Source organism: Rousettus aegyptiacus, unplaced genomic scaffold, assembly GCF_014176215.1.
Source record: "Rousettus aegyptiacus isolate mRouAeg1 unplaced genomic scaffold, mRouAeg1.p scaffold_m13_p_16, whole genome shotgun sequence".
Lineage (NCBI taxonomy): Eukaryota > Metazoa > Chordata > Mammalia > Chiroptera > Pteropodidae > Rousettus > Rousettus aegyptiacus.
In genome coordinates, this window is record NW_023416291.1 from 19318843 (window position 1) to 19345568 (window position 26726).

The window sequence follows — 26726 nt, forward strand, 5'->3', positions numbered from 1 at the left end:
TGGAACGGTGATGATTTTCCTTTTGGGTTTCATGAGAAAATACATTCTAGGATGTCTGTTTGAGAAGCCTCTCTGAGACTTATCTTCAAAGCCTCGAGTCAAGGCTGAGTTACTATCATGCTCCATCAGCAGCGTTATTTCTTATGCTCTTATGTATTAGACCTTTAGTCTGACCTGCTAATTGGCAAGTCTGAAAGAGTCCCCGCAAGTCGTTGGTTAGTGAGTTCAGTTTATTATTTGCTTTGAAAGAGAATGGTCTTTGATATGGATAGTATTTGGTCTTAGAAGAATTGGCAGTGCAACTCAACCTTTGAGATAAGTAGGTAGAGGGAAAAGGAAGGGGAGTAACTTTAGGGGCACAGAGCCACTGTTTACCAGCCACTCATTTTTTATGTGTGTGTGTGTGTGTGTGTGTGTGTGTGTGTGTGTGTGTGTGTGTGTTTGAGATTTTAGTGGAAATTTAAACTGAGAAACTGAGCTTCTGTTGGCAAATATCTTTTTTTTTGGCAAATATTTTATTTTATTAATAAATGTTCCTCTTCTGTAAAACTATTAATCTCATCTTAATCCATGAACAGAAATATCCTCACTCTAGAATTTTCAATATATTCTCCTTTTGCATAACATACTGGATGCCTAGATGAAATTTATTTAGGCAGAAGGGCTGGCCAGGAAGCTGAGGATTTGTCCTTGAGTAGGACAAAAACACTGTATCTGTCAACATCTTTATTGACTTATGACAGTTTAAAAGTGCTGGAATAGAAGCTCTGGGTACAGGTTCGCTTCTGCCTTAACTGCAGTGAAATGAATCAACATAAGAAGTGCAGGCTTTTGGAACAGGAGCAATTTGTAGAAATATACTGGAGGCAATTGGAGTTCTGGGAGGTGATTAGCCTTTTAAATCCCATCTCCTTATTGTAAAATGTTTCTCAGGTTTCAAAATTCAGAGTGCCTGCTGTCGAAGGATATCTTTTTTAGTTGAAATGTAGTCATTGATTTAAACCAAAATATCAAGAGAGGCATAAAGTCTTGCTGACCTGCTTATCCTCCCTTTAAGATCAAGACTAGCATTACAGAACTCTCATTGCTGACTTTCAGGGATGATGATTTTGAGGACCAGGAGGCAAACAAAATGGAGAGTCTCTCGGTTTAAGACTCCTTAAAAGAGATAGCTGACATATGACCCAAAATATGAAAGATTAAATAGACTCACTGTGTTTAATTTGTTCTGTCCAATCAGGTAGAAGAAAAGAAAGATGTTTTTTGAAGCCCAGCCTGTCAACCAATAGGACTTATTTAACAAATATTATATTTCAACCTCCCTGCTTCGTGATCTGAAAAGTGCAATAGTATAAAAGGCAGAGCATAAACCTTGAAGGGATTTTCAAGCCTTGGTGAAACCTTCAGACGTTAGCAAACTGTTGATTGATTTCATCACCCGGGAAACCAGCTGAAAGGGCTGTGGCAGAACCTTCTACCTTAGTCCTGCTACAACCACTTCTGGATGGAACCGAGGTGGTTCCTTGACCTGAGATTTGCTTCCTTGGGCAGCGAAAGGTGTGTTCTTGGCTCTTTCAACATGACACAAGTGGAGTGACACTTGCCACCCAACACTAAGACTCCTATTCGGTGATTGGCTTTATTCCTATAATGTTCCTTTCCCAGCCACCGAGCCATCAGCAGCGACTGGGCTAGCACCAAAATGACCCATAATGGGGGCATTGCTGGAGGGGTAAAATGATAGATAGCCTTGAGCTTCACCTTAATTAAGAGGATGAGATCAAGTCTCCTTAATCATGAATATAGCCTCTCAGACTAAACAAAGAACTGTCCCTTTTGCTGACCACATGCAATTTATTTAAATTAGTGTTGCACATTTGACAATGGTGTCAAAGCTATATTATAAAACCTCCCAAAAAATGAGTTTTGGGTCATTTGCTTAAGGATTAAAAGGTATTAGCTACATTGAACAAGATTTGCGTCTCCTTATTTCCTGACTACTGGACACTATGGGAGGGTCCCTGGCAGCCTTTTCAGCTGGGCAGCCTGCCTTAGTTATGATTCTGCTGTGAATTTAAATAGTGAACCAGAAGTATAGGAGCAGGAAGAGAAAGGGCGTGAACTTGCAGGATACTCCAAAGAAGGGAAGCCTGGGGTAAATTCTGACAATTCAAATTCTTGTAATTCAAGATTAACGGTTCGCTTTGCCTTAGCAGCAGCACCAGCGGTCTCACTGTTAGCAATCTCCTTGGTTTTGGGGAGTGATTGTCTCCTTGATGATCTGGGGCAGCTGACTCCTCGCACACGTCCAGGGGTTCCTGCACTAGTCCCGTGCATTGGATTCTGCTTATGAAAAGCAAAATAATTGCCATTTTCGTCAAAGGAGGTCATAAAAGTGAACCTCTTATGAAATGTAAGCACATTGTGAATTCCCCCTTATTTAGCATGGCCAATCAGAAGTCACCCAAGGAAAATGGATACAGAGGTACTCAGATTGGCTGGGTGTTTGCTTCTTGATTGCTGCAGAATACAAATGGCAAAGACTAGATGTCTTTCTCTTTGAAATCTCAGCCAATAATGAAGCCACCCTAAAACTCGGGCTTAACAAATTCTTATAGAATGTGGCCTCCAGATTTCTCCAGATTAAAAAGAATTCTTTCTGACAAAGCTGTTTGCATTTTAGAGAAGCGCTGCTTTGCCAATCGGTTGTGTCACACCCTCTACAACAAGTGAGCCTCGAATGGCAAATGCTGTCTTTTGCGCCAGGTGACATGGAAGTCGCGCGGTCCTGTCGTACAGTGGAGCGATGTGACGGGTGCCGTTGTGCAGAGGAAGGACGAGCACAGACTTACTGCCACCTTTTTTGTTTTTCCATATTTTGTTTTTCCATATTTTCAGCCATCAAAGAACAATTACCCTTCGAGGGTCCTTCATCCCCTTCCTCCCCCAACATCTGCATCGAGAAACCTAACCTACAGAGTAATTGATACCTGAAGGCTAAAGCCCACTCAAAGCTACCAAACCACCATGAAAAGATCTAAGAGGCTGAACAGGGAAGAGGTAGGAGTGAAGGGCGTGGGGCCCCCTGCACAAAGTGCTCCTTTCTGCTGTGACGTTTACTCAAATTTCTCTGCTTTGGCTATGGGCTCCACAGAAGAAGGTGTGTTTTATTCATTTTTAACACAATTTCATTAAAAGAAAACAGATTAGATTTCTGAGGGATTTCCTCTACAAGGATTTTACTTGTAGTCCATATAAATTGCTTTGCTTAAATGAAGTTTCCGAATCTTTAATAAGCATCTATTATAGATCAAATCCATACTACTTTCTAAAAAGCCTTTACATATCAAGAATGGGAAATAATTAAGAATTTGCTTTGAATAGTTAAAGCCGTTTCTGTAATGGGAGGAAGACAGATTTGTTGGGTTATGATATTCTGAATTCCATCTGCATGGGAGCTGGTTTTCATTTGTTATGCGGTACAAAATATTCTTGGCATGTTTGGGGCTTCTTCCACACAGGATGCTCCATGCTAAAACTAAATCTACATAGAACTGAATAGATTTCTTTCTCTAGATTTTTTTCCCCCCTAAACGATTTCCTCTTTATCAAGTCCCTTGGACAAACGCATTCACTGAAGTGCTGCCTGGTCTCTATACAAGTAGTTTCATCTTCAATACTTGTTATTCAGCCCTTCAGCTAGTATCTGTTGATCGGCGGTCAAAGCGAGGCCGAAGTTCACCAGCAGACAAAAGGGACGGAGTCATTCCCAGTGGAGACACTCAGACCTCCTTGTGTCCTAGATTTATTTTCTAGTCCCTAGAGACCCAGGGCCCAGCTTTCTGAATTTTACGTATAATGGCTGCCACCATGCTTATATGCTTTTTAAAAAATTTTTTTCTTTTAGGCGAGGCAACCCTTGGTTGACCTCACAGATTGCAAGGACCTTGTCAGCTTATGATCCCTTATTTTTTTATTTTTTACACCTACAGCACCTGGTCTTCCTAGGTGGTCTCCCATCCAAGTACTAACCAGGCCCAACCCTGCTTAGCTTCTGAGATCAGACAGGATTGGGCTTGTTCAGGGAGGCGTGGTTGTAGACCATACCTATACTCTTAATATGCATTCATTGTTTGGCTTCCACAACTTGAAAATGATCACTTGATTCACTCAAAATCATCGGTCAGGGTATAAAGTTCGTGGAACAAGTACCAAAGTTGAAGTATAAGAAAAAAAATTAATTTAACCCTTTAAAATAGAAACATTTAAATTAAAAAAAAATAAGTCTAAATTCACGTGGCTGGTTTTGTAGGGAAAGTTTGGTGGTTTGGAGATGCGAATTTTGACTCTGTCTACTCCTAGAACTCGTCTTCATTGGGAATATGAGTGAGGGTCTGGCTCTTCCTTAATATAATATGCTCAATGGACGAAGCATATCGAGATTCTAAATTGACAGAGGTTGACTTGCTTTTTGTATTACGGGCATGTGTATCAATTCCTGGTTAATTTTCAGTCTTAAAACCAGTAGAATTAAATTAAGAAACAAAACATCGAACCCTCGATTTAGGCATAATGCGTTACCTTATGGATTACTTGCACGAGATTATGCCAGAGACTGTCAGTCGTTTCTCCCGAGAGCCTGGGATGCTGCGTGCTTGAAGATAGATTGAGATGACTGTATGCTCTCTATTTTTTATTTATGAAGATAACCCTGATGACCCACCAGGATGTGCTGTGCGGTTTTCCTCATCCTTTCTCTTACTCGTTATTAGTCATGAAATTTATCCATCCCTGTGGCATGAATCTTGAAGAACCAGGTCACTTGATTCAAGCCCTTAATTTCACCAGCATGGCAGCTAACTAAGTTAACTTGGCACTGATATGATAATAATGATTTAATCTCATATTTGAGCAAATCTTTACCTAAAAAATATCACTTTCTCATTCCGTTTTATCTTTACAACTACTCTGAGAGGTAATATTTTAGAGGTGAGGAAACCAAGCCTCCAAGAAGACCAGTGACTTTCCCAGTAAAGGAGGAGTTAGGACTCACACCTGGGACATTATTCGCACTAAACCGGATGCTCAGTGACACTTGATTGGATGACATGTCAAAATATTGGAATTGTGAGAAACTCTAGATGAGAGGATGTTTTATTGAGAAAACAAATCCAAGAAGGTATTTGGAAAAATGGTTTCCAATAGAGATGTGTCACTTAAAATTTAACCGTAGACCCAAGAATATCACATAAAAAAACATTAGGGAACTATGTTAACAAGATATAATCAAGTGGCAACTTGTATGATACAGATGATAAGTACAGTTATGGTTCAGAGAAGAGAGAAAACCATGGGCCAAAAAGATCAGGGATAGTTTAATTGAGGAAGAGAGACTAAAGTTAGAGCTTAAGGAATGTAAAAGATTTAGATGGAAGAGAGAAGTGGGTAGGGCATAAGAGCCTGTCGGGAACATCTCAGGTGTAGAAGGGGAGCCATCTTCCAGATGGAGATTAGCAGGAAAACCCATTTGAAAGGAGGAGGGCTGACCAGAAGGTCTAGGTAGGGAAGTTGTTGGAGTTAGGATTCAGTAGGGAGAATGGCCACATCAAAGAGAATCTTTAGTGCCAGATATAGAAACATGGACTGATGTTGAGGTGCAGTAAAGTGTGGGCAGCGCTGGTTCCTTCTGAGGGCTGAGGGAGGATCTGTTCTATGCCCCTCTTTTAGCTTCTGGTGGCCTCAGGTATTCTTTGGCTTATAGATGGTATTTTCTCTGCCTCTTCACATCGTTTTTCTTCTATGCGTGTTTCTGTGTCCAAATTTCCCCTTTTTTTTAAATAAGGACACCGGTCGTACCGCATTAGGGTCCGCCCTAATGGCCTCATTTTGTTCGATTACCTCTGTGAAGACCTATTTCCAAATATTCTGAGGTCCTGGGGCCTCTCCCAGAAGAGTGAATTCAGGAGCAGCAGCAGAGGGGTCTGTGCGCTTGGGGACCTGAAGAGGCGGTGGGAGGGTGAGGACCGAGAGAGACGGTCGTGGTGAAGTGAGTTAAAGTTTGGGTATGCTGAGTTGAAGATGATGGAACAACCCCGTGGAGATGTCAAGCAGGCTGTTAGGTTCACAGTTCAGGGCTCAGAAGAAAGGTCTGGGCAGGAAACAAAAATTGGGGCAGGGTAAGAAAATATAATAATAAGCGTTGACAGTTAAGCAGACACAGTCCGTAATGCTCTCCATGCATTTTCTCTTTAATCTTTTCAACAACCATATATAATAGATACTGTTATTTTCCCCATTTTACAGACTATGGATCTAACTAAGTCACAAGGACATTCAGTAGTGACCCGCCTACGATCACACTCTCAGTAAAAGAACCATAAACTTCTGCACTCAAATTTCCCAAACGTGACTGACTGTGATCCACAGTAAACGCATATTTTACGTTGCGATCCATTATGGACATATATGTTACAAGGCAATGAAAGTTGCATGAGATCACGCTTAGTGCTTTGCTGTTTTCTGTTCTGTTTCGTTGTTTAAATAGGCTGGCTGCAACCCACAACTTGATACCCAGCCCACTCTCGAAACTCAGTTTTAGAATTGCGGTTCGACACCCTCCCGCCTCACACACCCAAATCGGCTGACAGCCGTGGGACTGCAAAGATGAGGAGAGATGGAAGTGACAACATAGGCATCAGGAGGGAACTTCACTTTAGGGTGATTTTAAGTCAAAAATATAACATGATGAGAAGTGAATCTCTTCTGCCAAATCATGCCCTGAGGGCATGTCTGTGGAAGCCAGCTCTTCAGCAGTGAGTCATTTATGGCTGTCGCGTGCATTTATGAGGATCGAAGCCATTTTTGCTGCCAAGTTTTTCCACTGGATGGTACAGAAAAAGATGCAGATGCACTTTACTTTGTAGAATTTTGAAGTTGTTGTTCTAAAATCGCTACAGGATTACATGGCAGCAGAATTTTGGCGCGCGGCCGAAAGAAAACCAGCCCTTTGCCTGTATTTCACTTTGATATAATTCCTACAGACAGTAATTGCAATAGGAAACAATACACCAAGGTGGAAGTTATGGAATATGACATTGAACATCTTGCTCAGCAGGAAATGGGTCCGCTGGCAGGACTTTAGGAATCTGCTCCCAAAATATAGACTCTGAATGTATCCATCCTGCCTTCCGCGTCCTAGGACGGGACAAATGTTCCTTTTCACTAACTAGTCTTAGCCCCTTCTGAGTGGCTGTCTGTGTCTCCGCCCCCTCCAGGTCCCATTCTCTCATTAACCCTTCTTTTCCTCTTTAGCGCCATCATTTTCTCCATTCGTATGGCTTCCCTTCCTTCTGACTTCAAATACACCTGGGTTTTCTTGCAAAAAGCCCCTCAGCAGAAGGAATGTTGTGAGGTTACTGTTCTCTATCTTGACAGTGATGATGGTTACGAGACTGTATGTGTTTTAAAAAATTCATAGAACTGAACAGTAGAGCGAATCTTATTATATGTAAACTGTATCTTAAAAACCATGACTTTAAAATAAAATCCCCACCCCAGACCCTTTTCTTAATCCTGTTATCCTGTGTTATCATCCTCAATTCTTCCCCTGACACTTTCTCTTCCCACTGTCTTCATATTGAAAACCAAAGTCTCGTTTTTCCCCGCAGCCAATTCTCTTCCCGTTCTCCTCCCTCCTTCCCATGATTTCTGGCACTAAAACTTGTACTCAAAACTCTCTTTTTCTTCCACGTGGAGGTAGAGAATTTGGCTGTTTCTCCTCTGTCTCTTCAAATGCTGCTTCGACTCGCTAGCAATTGTTTAATTTCTGGAATTTGCTAAAATATCAAGCCTACTGCTCATTTCCTACTACATTCGCTCCCTCGGAGCTCTCACCTGCTCTTGTGGATTAAAGGACTACTTCAATGTGTTCAACTCCCAAATCTCTGTCTAGAGGGAGGACAGCTGGCTCAGGTTTTCCGTAACTCAGTAGACATCTCCACTTGACCGTCACCACCTCGGATTCAGCACGTGCAGCTGCTTTTGCCAGCTGCTCTCACTGGTATAGGTGACCTCCCTCCCCACTGGTCCTTCTCTCAGGCCAGACACCCTGAAGATGCCAGCCACTCAGCCTTCTACGTCATCCCTGTAGTCAGCAATCAGGCGCAAAGGAGGTAGAGATGCTCTTCAAACTGTCGTGTTCTAGACTTCTGTCTTTTCAACCCTTCCTTTGAAAAGTCTGTAGATTTTACCCATGCTTCCCATGTCCTTCACTGCCAGCTGACCCTCCCTCCCTCCTCTCCAGCGTGTTCTGTATTCTGTTGTCAGTCCATCTGTCCTAAAACACCTTTCCCCCCCTTACTGAACTCCAGACTCTTTCAAAGCTCCTGTTATGGAATGAATTGTGTCCTCCCACAAAAGGATATGCTTTCTGTTTTCTTAAGCTCTTTTTATTCCTTTCCGATCATGAGAAAAAGTTAGCTGTCCTCTGTTTGTAATCGTCAAAGAATGCAATCGCCAAGTGAACGTTGCAAAGAAGTGGACTGCATCTCACACTCTCTCTTTTTGTCTCTTCGACAGACAGCACAACTTCTATCAAGTAATATCTCTCTCGTTCATCTTTGTCTCCATAAGAAGCAGAATTTTAGAGTGGCATAAAGTGTCCGCAGCATCTGAACTTTCTGCAGTGGTAGATAAGATCACTAAATACAAGCTGAATACTATATCCTTAATTCCTCGTTTAGCATACAAACAAAAGATGTTTACTGTGAAACCGTGCATAAGGATTGCTAGGCTATTTTTGAAAATGTTTTCCTTTAATAAGCCTGCAAATGCTTAAGGCCAAGCAATATAAAATAATGAGATGCAACATCTTATTTGGTAGTGTTTTCTTTCCAATCTGTTTTTGGCTCTCTTGTGGAAGGACGATGTTTTATTTTGTAGTTTGGACTGCTCTTTCAAAACCACATGTTTGTATAAGTAGTAAGTATTCTCCTCTTAAAAGAAGAAAACAGAATATCAAATAATCTTCACCCACTGCGAGAAGACTGAGTCCAGGAGTAGATTTCTTCTCTTCTCTTGCCCATGTTGCTTCTCTCATCAGCACCGGGTTCCTTCCTCTGCTTCTAGGACTCCACATATCGTAAGAACTTATTCAGAATACGTGAAAAAGCAAATGAGTCCCAGAATATCTAACAGGCTGTTTTTTACGGTTGCTCCCAGTATTTACACGTATCGGTAACCCTGTAAATGTGTTCTGAAGCATACTCTAATGACTGGATGAAAACATTCCCAGTTAGTAATGCGAAAAGCTTTTCCTGCAGAGTACATGTAACTCGCAAGCAGGTTACCCTGTCCTTATAATCGTGCTTGTACCGTTTCCTAACAGACCCCTTCTACAAACATAGTTCAAAAGTATCTCCAGCAGAGGTTCACTTGTAGCAAGTATTTTTGAAGGCGTTTTACATGAGAACCTGGCCAAGGGGACGCGGTTCTACAGAGGAGCTTGTCCGACAGCCCCCGGCCATGCCCAGACAGGCTTGACACTCGGTCGTTCTACATTACACGCTATTGGAAGCCATGTGTCAAGATTGCACGTGTCATCATTGGAGTGTGACCCTGTCCCCATGAAGTTTAAAGTTTGGCGAGGGAGGCAGTTCTGACTAAGCAAGCACGTAGGTATGTCATTACAAACTGTGACAATTGTCATGAAGGATTCAAAGAGGCTTGAGTGCTATATCACAAAGAGGGGAAACCCACTTATAATGGGAGGGCAAGGGAAGGCCTCAGGAGGCGGCAGCATTCGGCAGAGACCTAAGGGGGCAGAAGTGGCCTTGTAGCGGGGGGCTGGGAGCAGCGGGACCCATGGACAGGAAGGAGCTCACCTCTCCTTCATGAAGACCCAGCGATGTCTGTCGCCCGTTACTAAGGAGAGGGCGCCTCTTTCTCTGGACTTAGGTCTCAGAATTTGGACTTTGGGTAATACATTGACTGATTCTTGAAAAGCTAGCAACAGCAAAGACGGAATAAATGACAGAGGGAAGAGCAGAAGCCAGAGGCCACAGGGAGGCTGGGGGAAGGTCCCAGAACGCTGCTAGGAGAGCCCTGGCCGGTGGCGCAAGTAGAAAAACAGAAACAAAACCTGTTTTTATAATGAATAAGCTTTTCGGGCAAGTCTAAACTAAGACTGGTTCTTCCACTTTAGGGGGCAGACATGTGTTGATAGCTTTTTAAAAAGAGAACATCAGTTCCACTGAGGCCCATCAGGGAGCATGAAAGAGAGAGGCCCGGACAACCCAGCTGTCCACGCCAGCAACACGGGTCTTTGGAGTAAATCCGTGTGCTTTTATCACTTCACCCTGCTGTCAAATTTCACTAATTTAAAGGTCTGTGCAACTGCTGATCTAACTTCCACTCTTCTGTGTTTATTTTTGTGTCAGATTTTTATTGTCAAGGTCAATTCTGAAGATATGCAGCTTCTTTACTATGCAAAGTTGGTACAGTATTTAGCTTCATCCAGTAAGTCCTATGTTTTTTTCCCCTATTCCCAGGAGTCCGCCTTCTCTGTGAATCCCCCTCTAACAGGATGTCATGGTTTATTTTTTCCCTGCCCTTGGCCATGTGGATGGCTAAAGTTTTAACCTTTTCATGTCCCCATCCTTTGAGGCGGGCTTCCTGTATCTGGGTTATCTCGGGAACTCCTGCTCTTTGACTGAAGTGTTTGTTCATAAACTCTGTGCTGTTGACTCTTTAAGCAGACCAGCTGTGCTATGAGAGCAGTTTGTTATTTCTCGATACAGTGTTTTATTCTCACTTAGCAAGACCCGTGCTTGCTGTATTTCCAGTCGTTTCTGTTGTGGACCAGGCTCCACAGAAGTACCATCATCATCACGGAACCGGGCATCCTGCACAGACTTCCAGCTCGTGAGGAGAGGGCAGTGGGGCACATGGAGAGAGGCGTGAAAGCTCCGGCCTGAGTCCTGCCTCGGCCTTCGCTACTGGCTAGTTGTATGGAGTGGAAGGAATCACATCATGGCCCAGATCCGTTTCTATGTCTATATGATTGTGATCAGACTGGATATGGCCACAGGGCTCTAGGTGTTCTTAGAGAAGCCTCAGGGACCCATCGACAATGAGTGATAAGCATGTCGGCAGGGCCACCAAAACCAGAACCAGTTCTTTAGAGAGTATTCAGGGCAAGGAGGGGAGTGGGTCAGGAGTCCCCTAGGGTTGGGGGAGTGCATTGAGCCCCCTGTGGGACTGGGAAGTGATGGAGTTTATGCCCTTCACCCAGTCTGAGACTGGAGATCCGCTTATGGAGGGGCGGCTCTTATCCTGGAACCGAGTCCCAAGGCCTCACCACATGGCGGGGGAAGGATGAAGGAAAATGCCAGGTTCTTTGGGCTCTGACTTGCTTCCTGATGGGTAGGAAGGAACACTGGGTGCAGTTGGGGACATCCTGGCGGGCGCGCCTCACCTGATGCCAGTTCCTCACTTTTTCCTCGCTAAAGAAGTCTTGCTTGCTTTCTTCATCAGAGAGCAGTTAAAACAAAGAGGCAATTCCTAAGGGAGCCAGCAGGTTATCTACGGCTCAAACTATGTATACACATCTGTGCCTGGACCAAGTTCTTCCCAGAGGAGAGTCCCCACCAAGTTAGAGGGCGTTACTGTGACATTCGACCTTGAGGAGTGCTCAGCATTTCAGTCCGGCTGGATGAGCAGGTTCTTTATCTAGTAATGACAGCAAGACATGGATAACACATTGCTTTCAACAGATGTCTGAGAGCAGATTTGATTTCTGGAATGGCTTTATAAGAGAGCTCTCACATTCCCTTTGAGTCAAGGGAAACAAGTTTAATTATTAATTGCACTGTGCCAGGAATATGGTCTTTTTATTTCATTAGAGGAAGAACGGTCTGCGAGGAATTTGATATGAACTAGTCTAGAAAGTAAAACTTCCTGGATTACAGTGGAAAGTAAAGCACAAAGTCCTACCTTCATCCACCGATGCTTGAGGAGGTAGGGAAGGAGACAAGGAAAGAAGGAAATTCGGAAGCACACGCCATTTCCTGGGAAATCTTACTGGTATATAATGAAGTCATTTGCGATCTAGTTTCCACAGTGGCGGGACGTGGCCTGTTTGCTGGCAGGTTTCTCCTGCCCTTTCTCATTGTCCTGGGCCTTTCTCCCTTACCATACATTCTGTCTTTTCTCAGCCTCTGTGTGTAAAATTTGGGGATGCTGGGGCCCTCTGTGATGTTTCTTACAGCTGTATTTCTCTGTGCACAGTACTGAGAAGTGAAGTACACGTAGTCAATCCTTGTACCGATGGCAACAGCTCCCTTTTGTCTACAAAACACAGGGAGGTGGCGCATCCACGGAACTGATTGTCTTTTCCATCTCTGTTTATTGTAGGCATTGCTTGCTTCCTCAGATAAATTGTAGGTATCATGAGATATTTGCTGTCCTTGGCTTGGTTTTTGTAACCTTGCTAAAGTTAATAAGGCGGGTACCTTAATATTTAGACACCGAATTAGGGTATCATGGACCCACCAAGTAGATTTTCCCCCGAAGCAAAATCCACGAAAGGAAGTGCCGGCCATTTTGTTCATCTTGCTGGGGGGGGGGGGGGGTGGAGGCAAACCGCTGACTGGGGGCCCAATCCAGCCCCGCGGCCTGTTTCTGTCCAGCCTGTGAGCTAAGCATTGTTTTACATTCTTAAATGCTTGGAGGAAAAAATCATAATACTCTGTGACCTGTGAAATTTTATATCACATTTCACATTTCGGTGTTTACGAATGCAGTTTTGTTGGACCACAGCTGTACTCCTTCATTGCGTAGCGTCTAAGGCTTTCACAGGCCGACAAAGGAGCTGAGTGGTTGTGACAGATACTGCGTGGCCCGCAAAGTCTAAAATATTTACTGTCGGGCCCTTTACGGAAAAAGTTGCTGACCCCTAGTCTTGAGTAATTAAAACGACCGCATCTCCGAGTGTCAGCGTGTGCCAGGCCCTGCGTGAGCATCTCTCAGGCAGTACCTTATTTAACTCTCGTAACAGTCCTGGGAGGTGTAACTCTCTTATCGTCATTTTACAGTGAGGAAAAGGAGGGTTGGAGAGGTCGACACCTCGTCAGTGTCAGAGCTGGGGTTTGCACACACATGTGTGTGATTCCAGGGTCTGAATGTCCTTCACCACAGGATGCCATCCCAGGGGGCGGGAGCGACTCCCACGAGTGTCCTTGCCGGGGCTGAGTTGGAGGCCACAGATAGAAATTGTTTATTTGAGTCGGAATTTACTTTTATTTTTTTTTTTAGTTTAATATGTTATTTAACTGAGGTTTTGTGTTTGTCTCTCTCATGAGAGTGCATGAGTTCCTTAAGGATGTGACCGAATGTGGACCCCAGCGCGGCACCCAGCACATGATGGAAGCTAAAGTAAAAGCTTGTTGATTCAAGGAAGGGAGGTGGAGAGTAGGGAGAGAGCAGGAGAACATGGGAGGAAGGGAGACAGGAAGAGGAAACACATTATCAAGGAAGAGCCAGAGGTTCCCCACGTTGGCCCCAGGCCATAGATGGCTCCACCTGTGACCAAGGTGGCTTTCCCTGTACCAGGTCTCACGGGCATGGGCAGGGCACCTTGGGCCTGGCAGGCCCAGCCCGACTGGTGTGCATACCTGCTCTGCCGTGACCCAGCTACACCTATTCTCCTGCCCCTGCTGCACTCACCTCTGGTGGCACAGTGGCTTCCTGGCACGCAGCCTGGACACATTGCCAGCCCTTGAGGGGGAGAGCTAAGCCAGTCAGTATTTGCTCTGGAGCACGTCCATTCAGAGGAGAGTGTGAAAACGAGGCCTTCCATTCTCATGTCCAGAGTCGATAACTTTCATCGAAGGGTGAAACTTTGACTCTGAAAAGCTGCCAAAAGGAATCATTTGTCTTCTTATCTTTTTAAGAAGGCCACTGACTCTAAAGGCAAGACACTGACCAGCACAGAGCACCAGGCCTTGGCTGGCTTGAGCAGAGACCCTCTTCCCTCCTTAGGCTGGTTTGGGACCAAGAGCAACAAAGTAGCTCTCCAGCCTCTTACTCAGCTGTCAGAGTCAGCTGGGAGACACCAGCCAGAGGGTGAGAAGGCCAAGGGAGGCTGTGTCCAGGCGAGTCTGATGGAAGTATGTGGATGGATTATCCCTTCTGATTTTGCATGATTCTGTCCACTCTCATTTATTTATTTTATTTGGCATTAATAAAAGAATGGGGAGTGGTGTACTATTGGTCTATTCATTCATCCAAAAAATAAATGTTTATTGAATCCTTACATGATTCAGGCTCTAGGAATACAAAAGTGACTCATTAGTCATTCCTAAAGGAACTCATAAATCTGATAGTGGCAATACTACTAGTACTACTACTATACTGATACATGTATTGTCTGCTTACTATATATCAGGCACTGTGATAGGTTCTCTTCATAGACTAAAGCATTTTATTTTCACATTAACCTTATAAAGTAGGCTATTATCCTCATTATATAGATGAGGAGATCGAGGCACAGAGAGGTTAAATTACTCAGTTATAAGTGGCAGAACCGAGATCGACCTGGCGCGAAGGCCCATAGTTTCTATCGCTGCACCGCACGGCTCCTGATCACAGGAACTGGAGTCTTGCTGTGATGCTAAGGCACCTGCACACTGTACCATGTAGTCGTCGTGACCGTTTATGAGGTACTATTGTACAAATGCACTTACTGAAGCAATGAGCAGCCTGAATATAGAGCAGATACAGTCGTGTCTCCAGAGCCTGTGCCTAAATTACAGCTTCGTGCTGACATTCGCTGTGCGATGGTAACATTGGGATGTGAGTGACCAGTGTGGCACGGTGCCACGTGTGCTGCTTAGGGAAGTACTGTCTCCAGATTACAAGTCTGGGAGAGGCAGCCTCCTGCAGGCGATGCCAACTTCCACTATCCTCAGATACCAAGGATATTGTGGAGGAGGAAAAATAATTTTCCTTTTTCCCTTCTACATTCTTCTGGAGGGTGTAATCATCAAATTGACACGAGACAGATTAACAGGAGAAAATAACCAATTTTGTTATGTATATACATACAGGGGTTCCATAAAAATATGGGATCTGTGAACAAATCAGGCCCTTAAAGCTCATACAGCATCTTGAGCTAAGGAGAAGGGTGTGTGTGGGGGGTGGGGGGAGGTAGGGGCGTGGTTTGGGACTTCAAACGGGAGGAAGGCAATTCACCTGGAGATGGAAAAGCAAATGCTTGGTAAATAAATGTTTGCCGGGCCATCTTTAACAATAGGACTCAGAGACTTTGAACAAAAGATCCTTGCTAGGTCCCTCCCGCTCTTTTACAGGCTAACGATTAAACTGTAGTTCTCTATGAGGACAGCTCTTTTTCTGAAGCAGGTCCTCGATCTAAGTTCTTTCAAGTAGTTAGGAGTAGGGTCAAAGGTTTTTCCTGAGTCTTTTGTTTCCTAAAAATAACCAGCTTAAAATAATCCATATCCCCAAAAGGCATATTTTGGGGTGGCAAACTCTGCCTCTCCTCACCAAGGTGCCAAGACGCCTACTTTAGTATCGCCCTCAGGTTAAAGCACCGAACTTTAGAAATCCTCATAAACTCAGGCACCTTAGGGAGAGGCAAGTCCCACCTTAACCCGCTAGCACTGCGGTCACTTCAGCTCAGACGCGGAGCCCTCGCAGGGCTGGAGGGCAGGAGCGCCCCGCTTCCAGGAGCCGGGGAAGGGCCGCCGCTGGGGCCCCCACGTTGCTGGAGGGGTCGGGCGGATCCCCGTGGCTGTGTTCACAGCTGTCACCGCAGGCCTGACTCTCCCTTCCCTCCCTTGGCACGCTCATCGCCGCCCCTTGAATCGGTTATTTTACAGTGACGCTGTTTCCCGGTGAGAAATAAAGTTAGAAAAGGAAACCCACGGAGAGGGGGTGAGGGGGAAGTTTCCTGTAACTGTGTAAACCGAGCCTTGGACATCTCCACGGAGGAGGCGCCTGCTTTGCTTTAGCGGGAGAGCTCGGCTCCCTCCCTCGGGGAGGAGCCTGTTGCCTTAGAAACCGCTGCCCAGCGTGGGGAGCGGTGAATGCCCTCGGGGCTCCGCCTGGCCTGCGCCGGGGCTGTCTCAGATTGACCCGTGTGTGTGATTATTACCTTTGAGTAGAGTCCTGAAACTGGGATTATTTGGTCAACAGATATGGACATTTGTGAAGTTCTCTCTGAACTATATATTGGTTTAAAAATAATCCATGTTATGGGACGGAAAGGAAGGAATGTGGGGGAGAGGAAGTCGGCGTCTAGTAAGGCATTATTAGCATCGCACCCACGTGAGCCTCCTCCAGGCTCACGCCTGTCAGTCAGGCCTCGGCTCCGCCCAGCTCAGATCCGCCTCGGCCTCAGCCTGGACAGTCACTAAGGGAAATTTGCTTTATAGAATCCCTGACTCTAACTCCCAAGCTGGTAGTTAGAGCCCCTGCGTTGATGGATTAAACAAGGTAAAACCGCCGAGGCAAGCGGGAACTTGGCACCGCCTGGAAGTTAACTGTCAAAATGAGAAGCGTGATCATGAAAGTGAAGAGGAAAACGACTTGATACTGATGTGCTCCTCAGTGTGGACGTCAGTGTAATTAGGAGTCCAGAGTTAGGACTGGAGGTTATCTTCCAGGCGTCCTTAGGACAGAGAGAGACAACTTTGCTTTTCTTTCTTTTTCTTTTTCTTCTTCTTATTTTTTTTTAATTTCTAGAAATCCCCCTCCCCCTTGCCATTTTATTTATTTATTGACAGACAGACAGATATAGAGTCAACTTGGGATTAGCCAGGCCAAACAGTGGCAAAAACAAAAGAGTGTTTTGTTGGATTGCTTTTGCTTTTTATTTCTGTTACTGTCAGACCCAGGTAAAGAGTAAGGAAGGGGTAGCAAGCTGCTGAGGAGTTTGATGTATCAGCAGATGGCCAAGCCTGGTGTTCTGCTTCAGTCTTCTCTATAAAGGATCTCTTCAGGCCGAGAAGGGGTTTCTGAAGGCTAATGAGAAGGAACTCACCAGGGTGGGCCAGCAGCACAGCTGAGGTTGTGGGCTCAAGCTGCCAATCAGACTCACAAGACACAAGCAAGCTTTAATCTAATAAGATAGTAAGTATTGGCAAAGGGTACAAAGCAGGAGATGTACTACCTTCATCTCATCAGGAGGCTCGCAAAGCTTCCTTTGCCTCCTCACCTGCTTGGGGTATGTACCAGCGATGAGAGCCGAGGGGTGTTGGGTCACCTTGATACACGGAAGTCATAGCCCCTTTTACCTGCCGATCTTTTGTGCTGTCCTAGTTATGTAGCTACCTCACAGCTCCGTTAGTGCACACCGCAAGTGAGGCAGACACAACATTCCCTGTTTATCTTACCTCAACTCAAGGGAACAGGGCTGTGGGAAAACCAGGTCATTCTCAGATGGGCCTGCATCAGCCCAGACCTCATGTGAACCTTTTACCAACGGTAGGTGTTATGGGTTAAATTGTGCCCCTCAACAAGGTATGTGGAAGTCCCAAACCTTAATACTTATGAATGTGACTTTATTTGGCCATAGGGTCTTTGTAGATGTAATCTAGTTAAGGTGAGGTCATGCTCTGTGAGGGTGGACCCAAGTCCAGTATGACAGGTGTCCTTATAAAGAAGAAAAAACAGACACAGAGAGGGGAGCGGCATGTAGAGATGCACAGAGAAGATGGACTTGTAACCACAGAGGTAGATGCACCTACCAGCCACAGAATGCCTGGGGCTACTGGAAACTGGAAGAGACAGGAAGCATCTTTCCCTAGGTTCTTTAGAGGGCACCTGACACCTTGATTTTTGTGCTTCTAGCCTCCAGAAGTGTGAGAGAATAAATTTGTTATTATAAGACATCCCGCTCTGTGGTACTTTGTTCCAGCGGCCCTAGGAAACACATATAGGAGGTAAAAATAGAAAACTCAGTTGCTCTAAATAAATTTTAAGTCTTCTGGCTTCAACAAATGACATTCCAGGTTTTTGAAAAGGTACATAGCTATGATTGCCAAATCATAGACCCTGATTTTTATGAAATCTAAGGGAAGAGGTGAGTTTCTTAAAGACTGGAGATAGGAAAAAAAAAAAAACACTTTTCCTGTACAAAGATCCAACCCACAAATTGTAGGCTAAGGAACATAATTTTATAGAGGATAATTAGAGGGATGGTTTACAAGCACCTAGAAAAGAAAGCATCCTGGGGTCTATAAGAATAAATGATACCAGGCCATCCAGAATTTCTTTTTTGATAGGGTTATTAGACATGAATCTTAGTTTTCTGTTCAGTAGGATTCAACATGACAAGAAAGGTAAAATGAACTCAGAGGTCGTTAGGAAAAGTATAGGGCCTACGTCAAAGAAACAATGGTCTCGCTCTATTCTGTGCTAAGCAGACCCTACCTGTATTAGGTCATCAATCCTGGTTGGCACCTGTAGGAAACACAAAGTCTAGAGGGGGTACGAGGATACTGGGCAGGGAGTTGGGGGTGCTCGAGCTGAGTCACTTTTACTGCAAATACTCCACCTGTCTGAGAAGGGCTACCCTGACACCTGAGACCCAACCAACACAACTGTGACTTGGAAGCAGGTAACTGTTTCCAGGAGTGATCTTAAGACGTCTTTTTGTGTCTTATTTATTTTTGTATTACCAGTGCCTCATGCACCACCTGGCACGTAATTATTTGTAAAATGGGTAGCATTAAATGATAATCCCAAGGGCAGGCCAGTTCTGGCGTGAGTTCCTGGGTTGCGACTGGGTCAGCTGGTTTCCAGTTTGATCCATTTCTATCCACATCACCCTTTCAGGTTAAGGCCACCTTCTCTCTTCTTAAGGACACGTAAAGGGCAGATTCTTTCTGCTTCATCACCGTTATTTTTGAACAGTCCTCTTTGGTCTAGGAGCTCCCCACAGCCACTAAAGAATGATTCCTAACCCCTAGTGTGCAGGGGCCTCTCAGGGCCACTGCCAATATAGAAGAAAGAGCCTCTTGGGGTTCAAGCCAAACCAGCCACCCAGACTGACTGTAAAGAGTCTGGACTGGCTGTAAGGAGCATGGTTTTGAGGGGCTGCACCTGGAGTGCCGTGAAATCCGGCATAACAACATCTCTTATCCAGTTGCTCAGGCCTGAACTAAAGGCTGGAAATAATTGTTCCTTATCATCTTGTTTCAGAAGACCATTGGGCATTAATTTTCATAAGGGTTTTCGAAAGCAAAGATAAGAAAAACTAAATAATGATTGCAACTGGCAGAGTTTCTGCGCTCTGATTTCCGGTTGTCTCCTTTTCGTTGATTGTATTTCTCTCTCACTGGAACACATCACCTCTCTAATCAGCTGGCTTTGTTCCACTGCGGAATTGCCTGATAACTGTTTCTGCCTTGGACCATCTTTTTGGGGCACACTGGCACACTGAAAGAGGAACTACGCTGGTCATAAGACCTGAACTTTAATTTACCTCTACTACATGATGGTGACTCCACTGTGGGCTGGTCATGTAACCTTTCTGAACCTCAGTTTCCACTAAGATGATAATCGTGATGGCTCTGTTCCTGAGTTTGCTTTGGTTTTATTATAAAGGTGCTTTCTAAATTATAAACCACCAATCAGATATGGAGAATTATGTCTCCCTGGTGGTCTCTGATTCAACTGCTTTCCAATTCTGAGATAGTCACTTACCTTGACATCATGTTATGTCTACTCATTTGTAGAAGGGTTTTTGTCATTCTGCCTCTATGTATTGGGCACCTACCATGTGACAGGCACTGCAGTAGGGGCTGGGGACTTAGAGATAAAAGATGGAGCAGTCAATTAATTTCCAGCAAGGAATGCTATGGAGCACACAGGAGTGACACCCAGTGCAGACCGGGCAGGAAGGTCTGGGTTGCTGGAGTTGTTGGAGACTCCTTCTCAAAGTGAGTGGTGTCCTTGCTGAGTGCTGAAGGATTTGAAGACATTGACCAGGGGAAGGAGGTGATGAGAACGTTCTTGGCTGAACAATTGGCATGTGAGCCTAGAGACTGGTGTTTCTCAAAGCGAGTGCTATCGGCAGTTTTAAGGGGACAAATGTTCTTGTATGAGACTCTACCATGCGCTGGACGGTGTTGGACATCCCTGCCCCTAGGCACTAAGTGTCAGCAGTATCTTCTCACCCCCACCCCTCAAGTACTCACTCAATACAACAGCCAAAAATGTCCTTTCACATTTCCGAATGCAGAACCGTGTCCCCCCCCAACCCCGACCCACACTCTATCAAGGGGGTTGGTGCCATTGCTTAGATGAGAACCACTGCTGACAAATATACATGGTGGCCTGTCTCAGGAACTAGAGTATGACTGGGGAGTACAGAGAGTGGAAAAAAAATGAGGAAGGCATAGAGCAGATCATAAGTGGTCTTATGTGCCATCTTCAGGAGTTTACTTTCTAGGAGCAATTTCCTTGATTGGGGAGTGATAGACTGAATATAAAGGGTTTTGGCACATAAAAGATGGTCAATAAATTTCATATCTCTGTCTCCCAGGATCCTGCCAAACCTGGTTTAGTTAGCACATGTCCTATTCCTATGTATATGCACCGTCTGTATACTTCCCAGGTGTATATCATAGTCAAACTGGCGAATGACAGACAGTTAAGTCTCTAACGTCTGTTCAACTGGAGGGAAACAGTGCAAGACAGCTCCAAGGCTTTAGTAAGGTGGATGGCTAACTCACTGCCAAGGATCTTGGACACTTCTCTGCTACTGCAGCATCGCTGTCTGGCTGCTTAAAGTCTCAACACAAGCACACCCCAACTGAGAAGGAAACTGCGCTGTTACATACTGGCAGCCGCTACCACCACTGGGGCCAGGGGGTGCCAAGGGGAGATGCTGTGACCTGCTAACACGTCAGGCCCAGCCTATAAACAATTGGTTTATTTACCAAGATAAATGCCAAGAATAAGGCTGCATTGTTCTGTGATAAACAATGCTATATGTGTTAAATTCCTGGCTGAGCCCTAAACCCACTAACTCAGACAGTAGTTAAGCCATCATGATTGTATGGTATTGGTTTATATCTCAATAAAGCTGTTTAAAAAAACCCCAAAACTTCCAAAGCAGGGCTTTCGAGAACTGTGAACCACCTGGAACAGCACGCTGAAATTGTCATGTCTTTGCGTTTCCCTGGGTCTGTCCATCTCGCTGGGTTCTCTGTGACACCCCTTCCGCCTCGCACTGAAGGCAATCGCTGCCCTGCAGAGCTGAGCGCCGCCTCACAGGCCGGGCTCAGTGCACACTCCCTGACTGCACGGAGAGAATGTGGTGAATACTAATGTAATTGAATATGCAAATGGACTGTTTTATTATTTAAATGATTAATGTCTACTTTTAAGCTAGTAAACTAACCAAGGAATAGAATGCAATGTGATTCCATAACTACCTTCATTGCTGTAGAAAAGGGAATGATTGTGAATTCTATTATGACATGTATGAATTTTTTATTCTATAGTATTATCTGTACTGTGAGGAGCTAATCATTTTTATGGATACTTGCTGATCATTTTTAAGTTTTTAAAACCTTTTAAAATAAGTTTAATGACTTGAATAGAAAATCAAGTTACGGATACATGTAAAGTTTGTCAAGTTTGTCAACTTTAACTGAAAACTTTTGCGTCATCAGAAAAGCATCAGGTTCTGTCCATCCCCTGAAGCAAATAAATGTATTTTATAATTTTTTTTCTGAATGATTAGAACCGTCCCCCCCCCCCGCCCCCCGCCCCACACACACAACAGAGAAATGTCATTTGCATTATTTGACTTTGTGAAACTGTACTTTATTTCCTGGGCAAATACTAAGAAAGGAAAAGGCAGTAGAGGCTTGTTCAACTAAGCTGTTTTGCATTTTTAAAAATTTGCATTTGTGTCTCAAGCTACTTGAAAAGTCTAAAGAAAGAGACCATCTTTTTCTCTAAAGGAAGTAAGTGCATGCTCTCACGTTCGCCCAGCACTCCTTTAAAATTGAGGTATCATATGTCCATTTTCTTCTATCCTTTTTGCTTGTCAGCACACCCCCTCTGGGATTTGTAACACTCACGGTGCCTGTCTTGACTGCGGTGCGATGCGCCGGGAGACATGCGTCTCCCTGGGTTGATCGTGCAGTCACTTTCTGGGGATGGACCTCAGCGGCCCAGCACCAGAGCATGGAAACAGCTGACTGCTGACTCAGAGGGGAGAGCAAGCCACCCACGAATCTCATTGCAGCTCGCTGCTGCATCTCTATCCCATAATCCCTTGCTTGGTTTGCTGCAGTCCTTTCAACAGACGCTGAGTGAGAAAAAGATGTCCTGTAAGATAAAGATTGATTGGTTTAAATGCCGAAAGGGGTCTCCCACTTGTTAAGGACCCAGAAACATTCCTGCGGACTTGCCTGAGCCTCCTCTCATTTCCTCCATTTTTCTCTTCCTCTGTTCTGTTCATGAACTGGCACATCACTCCATAGAACAGAAGATATGCTGGGCTTCTGATGATGGCTGCACTGCATGGTAGGGAATTTTAACCCGTCTCTTTGCATGATGCTTCCTAACTCGAGAGGTTAGCAGAAACGCGCATTGTTCTTTCGGATTCTCACGGAGCTACAGCGACAGGTTTGGGAGGGTTTAATGCTTTGCCTCGTTGACTAGTTTGTCTGCAGAAATGGATAGGTCCCAGATGTTCAGATTGCTTAATATTATACCAGGTGGGCAAACTGATTTCTTCTGCTCTCTCTCTGTTCCGGCTCTCCTACCCTACCCCACCTTCCCTCTCACGGTGATGCTGCATGGTCTGTAACTACAAGATAGAGGGAGACCCGCTCTTTGCTGAAACAAAGGCACCATGAATTAACAAGAATAAGGGAGAAAGTCATGCAAGATTTTCTTATCAAGTTCCTAATGTGATCTAACTAGCCTTTTATTTCTACTAGCTTTTATTTTAATGTGCATCCTGGTTTATTTTAAATAGGGTTTCCCCTGCCTCTGCCGGGCACCAAGATAGGGATGGAATACTTAATTTGCAGGATTCCTTCCTCCATACCCCAGGGTGGAGGAGAATGTGCGATTCGACCCTTCCCCCACCCTGTCCTCTATTAGAGAACCCTGGGGTGAGTGGCATGGTTCCCAGTTACCATTGGAAACCCATTCATTCATAATGCATGACTAGACCTTCTGAATTCCGAATGCCATTGATGATCAGCAAATATACAGGAGATGCTTTGGTTTCCCCCCCCCCCCGACATTTTTTCCTGCCTTAGAAGTAGACTAAAATCTGGGTGGAGTTCAATGGTACTGTTACAGAGAAACGAAAACCCTTGGGTTGGAGCTCAGGCTTGTTTCTTGAAAGAGTGGGCATTATCTTTGCATCCGAGAGCTTTTTCTGCAAGTGTGCCCCACCCTGTCATTATTCCTTATTTTGGGGGGATAGGAGAGCAAGTAGGAAGGCTAATTATTTAAAACTGAAATTGAATGTTAAGTAGATTTCTGAACCAAAAGATGAAATGATGTTTCTGTCTTAAGATTGTTTCACTGTCATAGATTTAAGAAACAGATCTAGATTAAGAATGAGGCATTTAAAAAATTTGTAATTCTTGGGCTTAGATCATATTATGGCACTTTTATTCCTCGTGAACTGTCAGAGGTCTTCCTTTTCTTAAATTAAAAAAAAATTAGAATATGTAAGGAGAGCCATGTTCTTAAATTGATTTCTTAAGTGTTAGGATTCCGTGCTACCCAGGGTGAACCTACGTCTTGGTGCCTTTCATTATTATTTTCCGGCAGATGCTTTAGCAGCACAGTTCCTAACCCTCTGTAATGTTAAATAATGCACGCCCCTCCCCAGCAAGCACACAATGCGAAGTTTCGTGTGTGCCCTGATATGGGAAAGCAGCTTTCTGCTGCAGAGAGGCTAGTAGTGGCCTTTCCCCACCCTGTAAGTATTCCTTTCCAATTTTCTCCTAGAAATACACACGTGATTTGCATTGGAAAGATTAAAACACGGTCGAATGTAAAAAGGTTCTCTGAAGGAATGTGCTGTCTGATAGAATGTACTGCTTTAGGGAATATGAATGCAGCCTATGTAACCCACACATTTTTTTAGCGTTTTATTTTATTTCAAGTATATAGTACATTGCTTAGATATTTATATAGTTTATGAAATGATCTCCCTGATTATTATAACCCACACATTTTTAAAATGGAGAATAAAATCTATATACATTTTCCACCATATTTAATATTATAGTCCTGAGATGACTTACTTTTCTTTATGTATATGATAAAAGCTTAGTGGATTTTGTTGGCGTGTGAAATGAAGTAAAAGTACTCATTCTTTGTCTCACTAAGAAATGAAAATGTCCTTCGTTTGGATATCTTTAGACATTAATTTCTCCATACATATAACTTCCTTTTATCTGTCTTTATTAAGTAGAAAAAGAACTACTTATGTAGCAATTTAAAAAAAATTAACTAAGCTTAATTTTTAAGACTTCTTTATACCTCCTTTCATTATCTCTCTGATAAAACTAAGACTTTAACCAAACATTTGTACATATTATTGAAATGTAGAGAAAAGAAATACTTTCTAACTTTTAAAAATTTGCTGCCAAATTATTTACTATCAGGTTTTTTTCTTTAAAATGTCATTGAATTACTTTTAATTGTGGCAAAATTATAGTTTGCACACATCTGTAATTGCTTTTTTTAAAAAAAAAAAGAAAGAAAAAAACCTCGATGCCATCTGTGCCCCTTTATTACTTATATAAGGGTTTTAGTGTCAGAGTAGAATTTGGTCTATAATGGGCTTGGCTATTATTGTGCAGGTTGTCTGAATTTAACGGATCAGGTTTCCTCCTAGAATTTAGAGGTTTACATTAGACCAAATACTGAGGGATAAATGAGCCCGGTATCATTATTTAAATAGCATCGTGGAAGGCAGTATTTATTACTGCTTTTTGCAGTCCAGTCTTTTTCCCGTCTTTTACTTCACCCTCTCTGTGTTCATAGTCTCACTGGCTTCCATTTCTCCATTAAGTGCTTTTTATTCTTCTTCTTGAAAATGTATCGTTTATGTGGACATGCATTCTAATCAACAGCAGGATTAAATAATATGCTCTTTATAAACCAGGAGAAAAAAGGGGATTGCTATTGCAGGCCTGTGTCTTTTGAAGTTCTGATGTGATGTAGAACAAATTTCTTCCTCCTACTTGCTAATGTCTCCCAGCCCCTGGAGCATAAGGCCTTGGCGTCCTCTGCTTTTTTTTTGTGGTCCCAAAATATTCAGCTTCTTTGTGCGGTTCCCTAGGAAAGCAAGGAAGGAGACTTGGCAAGGCGATGGATGTGGGGAGAGAAGACCCCACTCTTCTTGACTGCCCTAGGCTGCTGTAAGATGAATGTCAATTAGCCTGACCACTTAATACTCTATTAGGCAGACCTAGCCTTCTGAAAGTTAAAAACCCTGAAGCAGATCTTAAGAACTGACTGCAAAAGGTGAGGACTTTCATGAAGAGAGGATGGCAAACATCGCTCTAAGGAAAGAGATAGAGGAAATAGGCATAAATATAAAAACAGGGACTTAGCTTGTAAATCAACTTCCATATAGCAAAACCCAGCAGTCTGGTGAAGCTGTCTTACCTCTGACCTTGGAAATAAAAACTCTTGGAAACCTTGGGCACATCCTTACCTGTAGACAGAAGTTAAAGTGAATGGAATGCCCCCATCCCCCCAACCTCCACCCCCTACACACATATACTGTCAGGAAAGATATTGCATCTGGCCTTCTAATTTACAAAATGGCCCATTTGGGATATAAGCTTAATAAAGCTGGATATAGGTCACCCTTTAATTTCACTGAGGATTGTCCTCTTTTCTTTCCTCTAGTTGAGTCTTCAGTCACAATGCAAGTTCGGTTGCAGGTCAATGATAATATGCTCACAAACTTTAAAAAATAAAAAAATATCTTGCTTTTTAAATCATGTTTTGACCCATGCCTTGAGGTGCTACCTGTCTCGGCAGGTGAAAGGCAGCACATTGTGAGCTATAGATAATCCTAATGGTTCAAGATTTCCTTTCCTTCTCAAGATTTTTAGCTTTTTAGCTTCTTGAAAAGCTGATTTTAGCATGTCCACACCGCTGTCATTGGTCCAAGAACAATACAAAAATGTAACCATATAAATAAATAAATTCAGCTAAGTGGCAACAAAAAGGAAGAGTAATCCAGGAATGCCATGAAAGTTAACGATGAAAAAGGAATCTTGTGCCTTTACAATAATGTAGAATCAAATGTGCTTGCTGCCTCTTACCCACAAATCACATGTTAAATTTTTATTCCCCCCCAAAATGATAAATAATAAAATGAAAATTTATTTTCCAAAGGAATCTTGACCTGTTTCTCAGCCTGGTTTCCTAGACCAGCCGGACTAGTTTTCACCTGCTCTTTCCCCTTCTGCTGGTCAGTTTGGCTTTTCTCTCCTTCCTTCCTGCTCTTCCTCGCTCTGGTGTCAGCGAGTGTCAACAATAAAGGGTTTGGAGAGTTTTCTGAACTACATGGTATAATTTGGGGTGGGAAATGTGGTCGCAACGTTAGAATTGTGGACGCAGGCATTTTTTTTTTTTTTCTTTCATCTCCTATCAAGTTCTCCTTTTCCGATGGGTCATAATTTCCACCGAGTTGTAGA

At 43.7% G+C, this 26726-nt stretch overlaps 1 protein-coding gene, 1 long non-coding RNA gene and 1 pseudogene across 16 annotated transcripts in view; 2 read left to right on the forward strand and 1 right to left on the reverse strand.

Annotated features, from left to right (window-relative positions):
• TRIM2 (tripartite motif containing 2) overlaps positions 1 to 26726 on the forward strand; it is a 94877-nt gene that overhangs the window by 17682 nt on the left and 50469 nt on the right. For 2 of the 15 annotated variants that reach the window (XM_036233561.1, XM_036233565.1), the window contains exon 2: positions 1241 to 3060. The exons of 6 other annotated variants lie outside the window; for them this stretch is intronic. In XM_036233561.1, the coding sequence (XP_036089454.1) occupies positions 3028 to 3060 (33 nt within the window). In that variant the 5' untranslated portion in view covers positions 1241 to 3027. Of the gene's footprint in view, positions 1 to 1240; positions 3061 to 22116; positions 22564 to 26726 lie in introns of those variants that run through there. 7 more of the 15 variants (XM_016144613.2, XM_016144614.2, XM_036233564.1 and 4 more) reach the window with 6 other exon arrangements.
• Positions 3067 to 8873, forward strand: LOC118612428. Its single transcript, XR_004954875.1, has 2 exons — positions 3067 to 3160; positions 6304 to 8873. It is a non-coding gene; the product is annotated as an uncharacterized LOC118612428 (long non-coding RNA).
• LOC118612621 lies at positions 3984 to 4102 on the reverse strand (annotated as a pseudogene).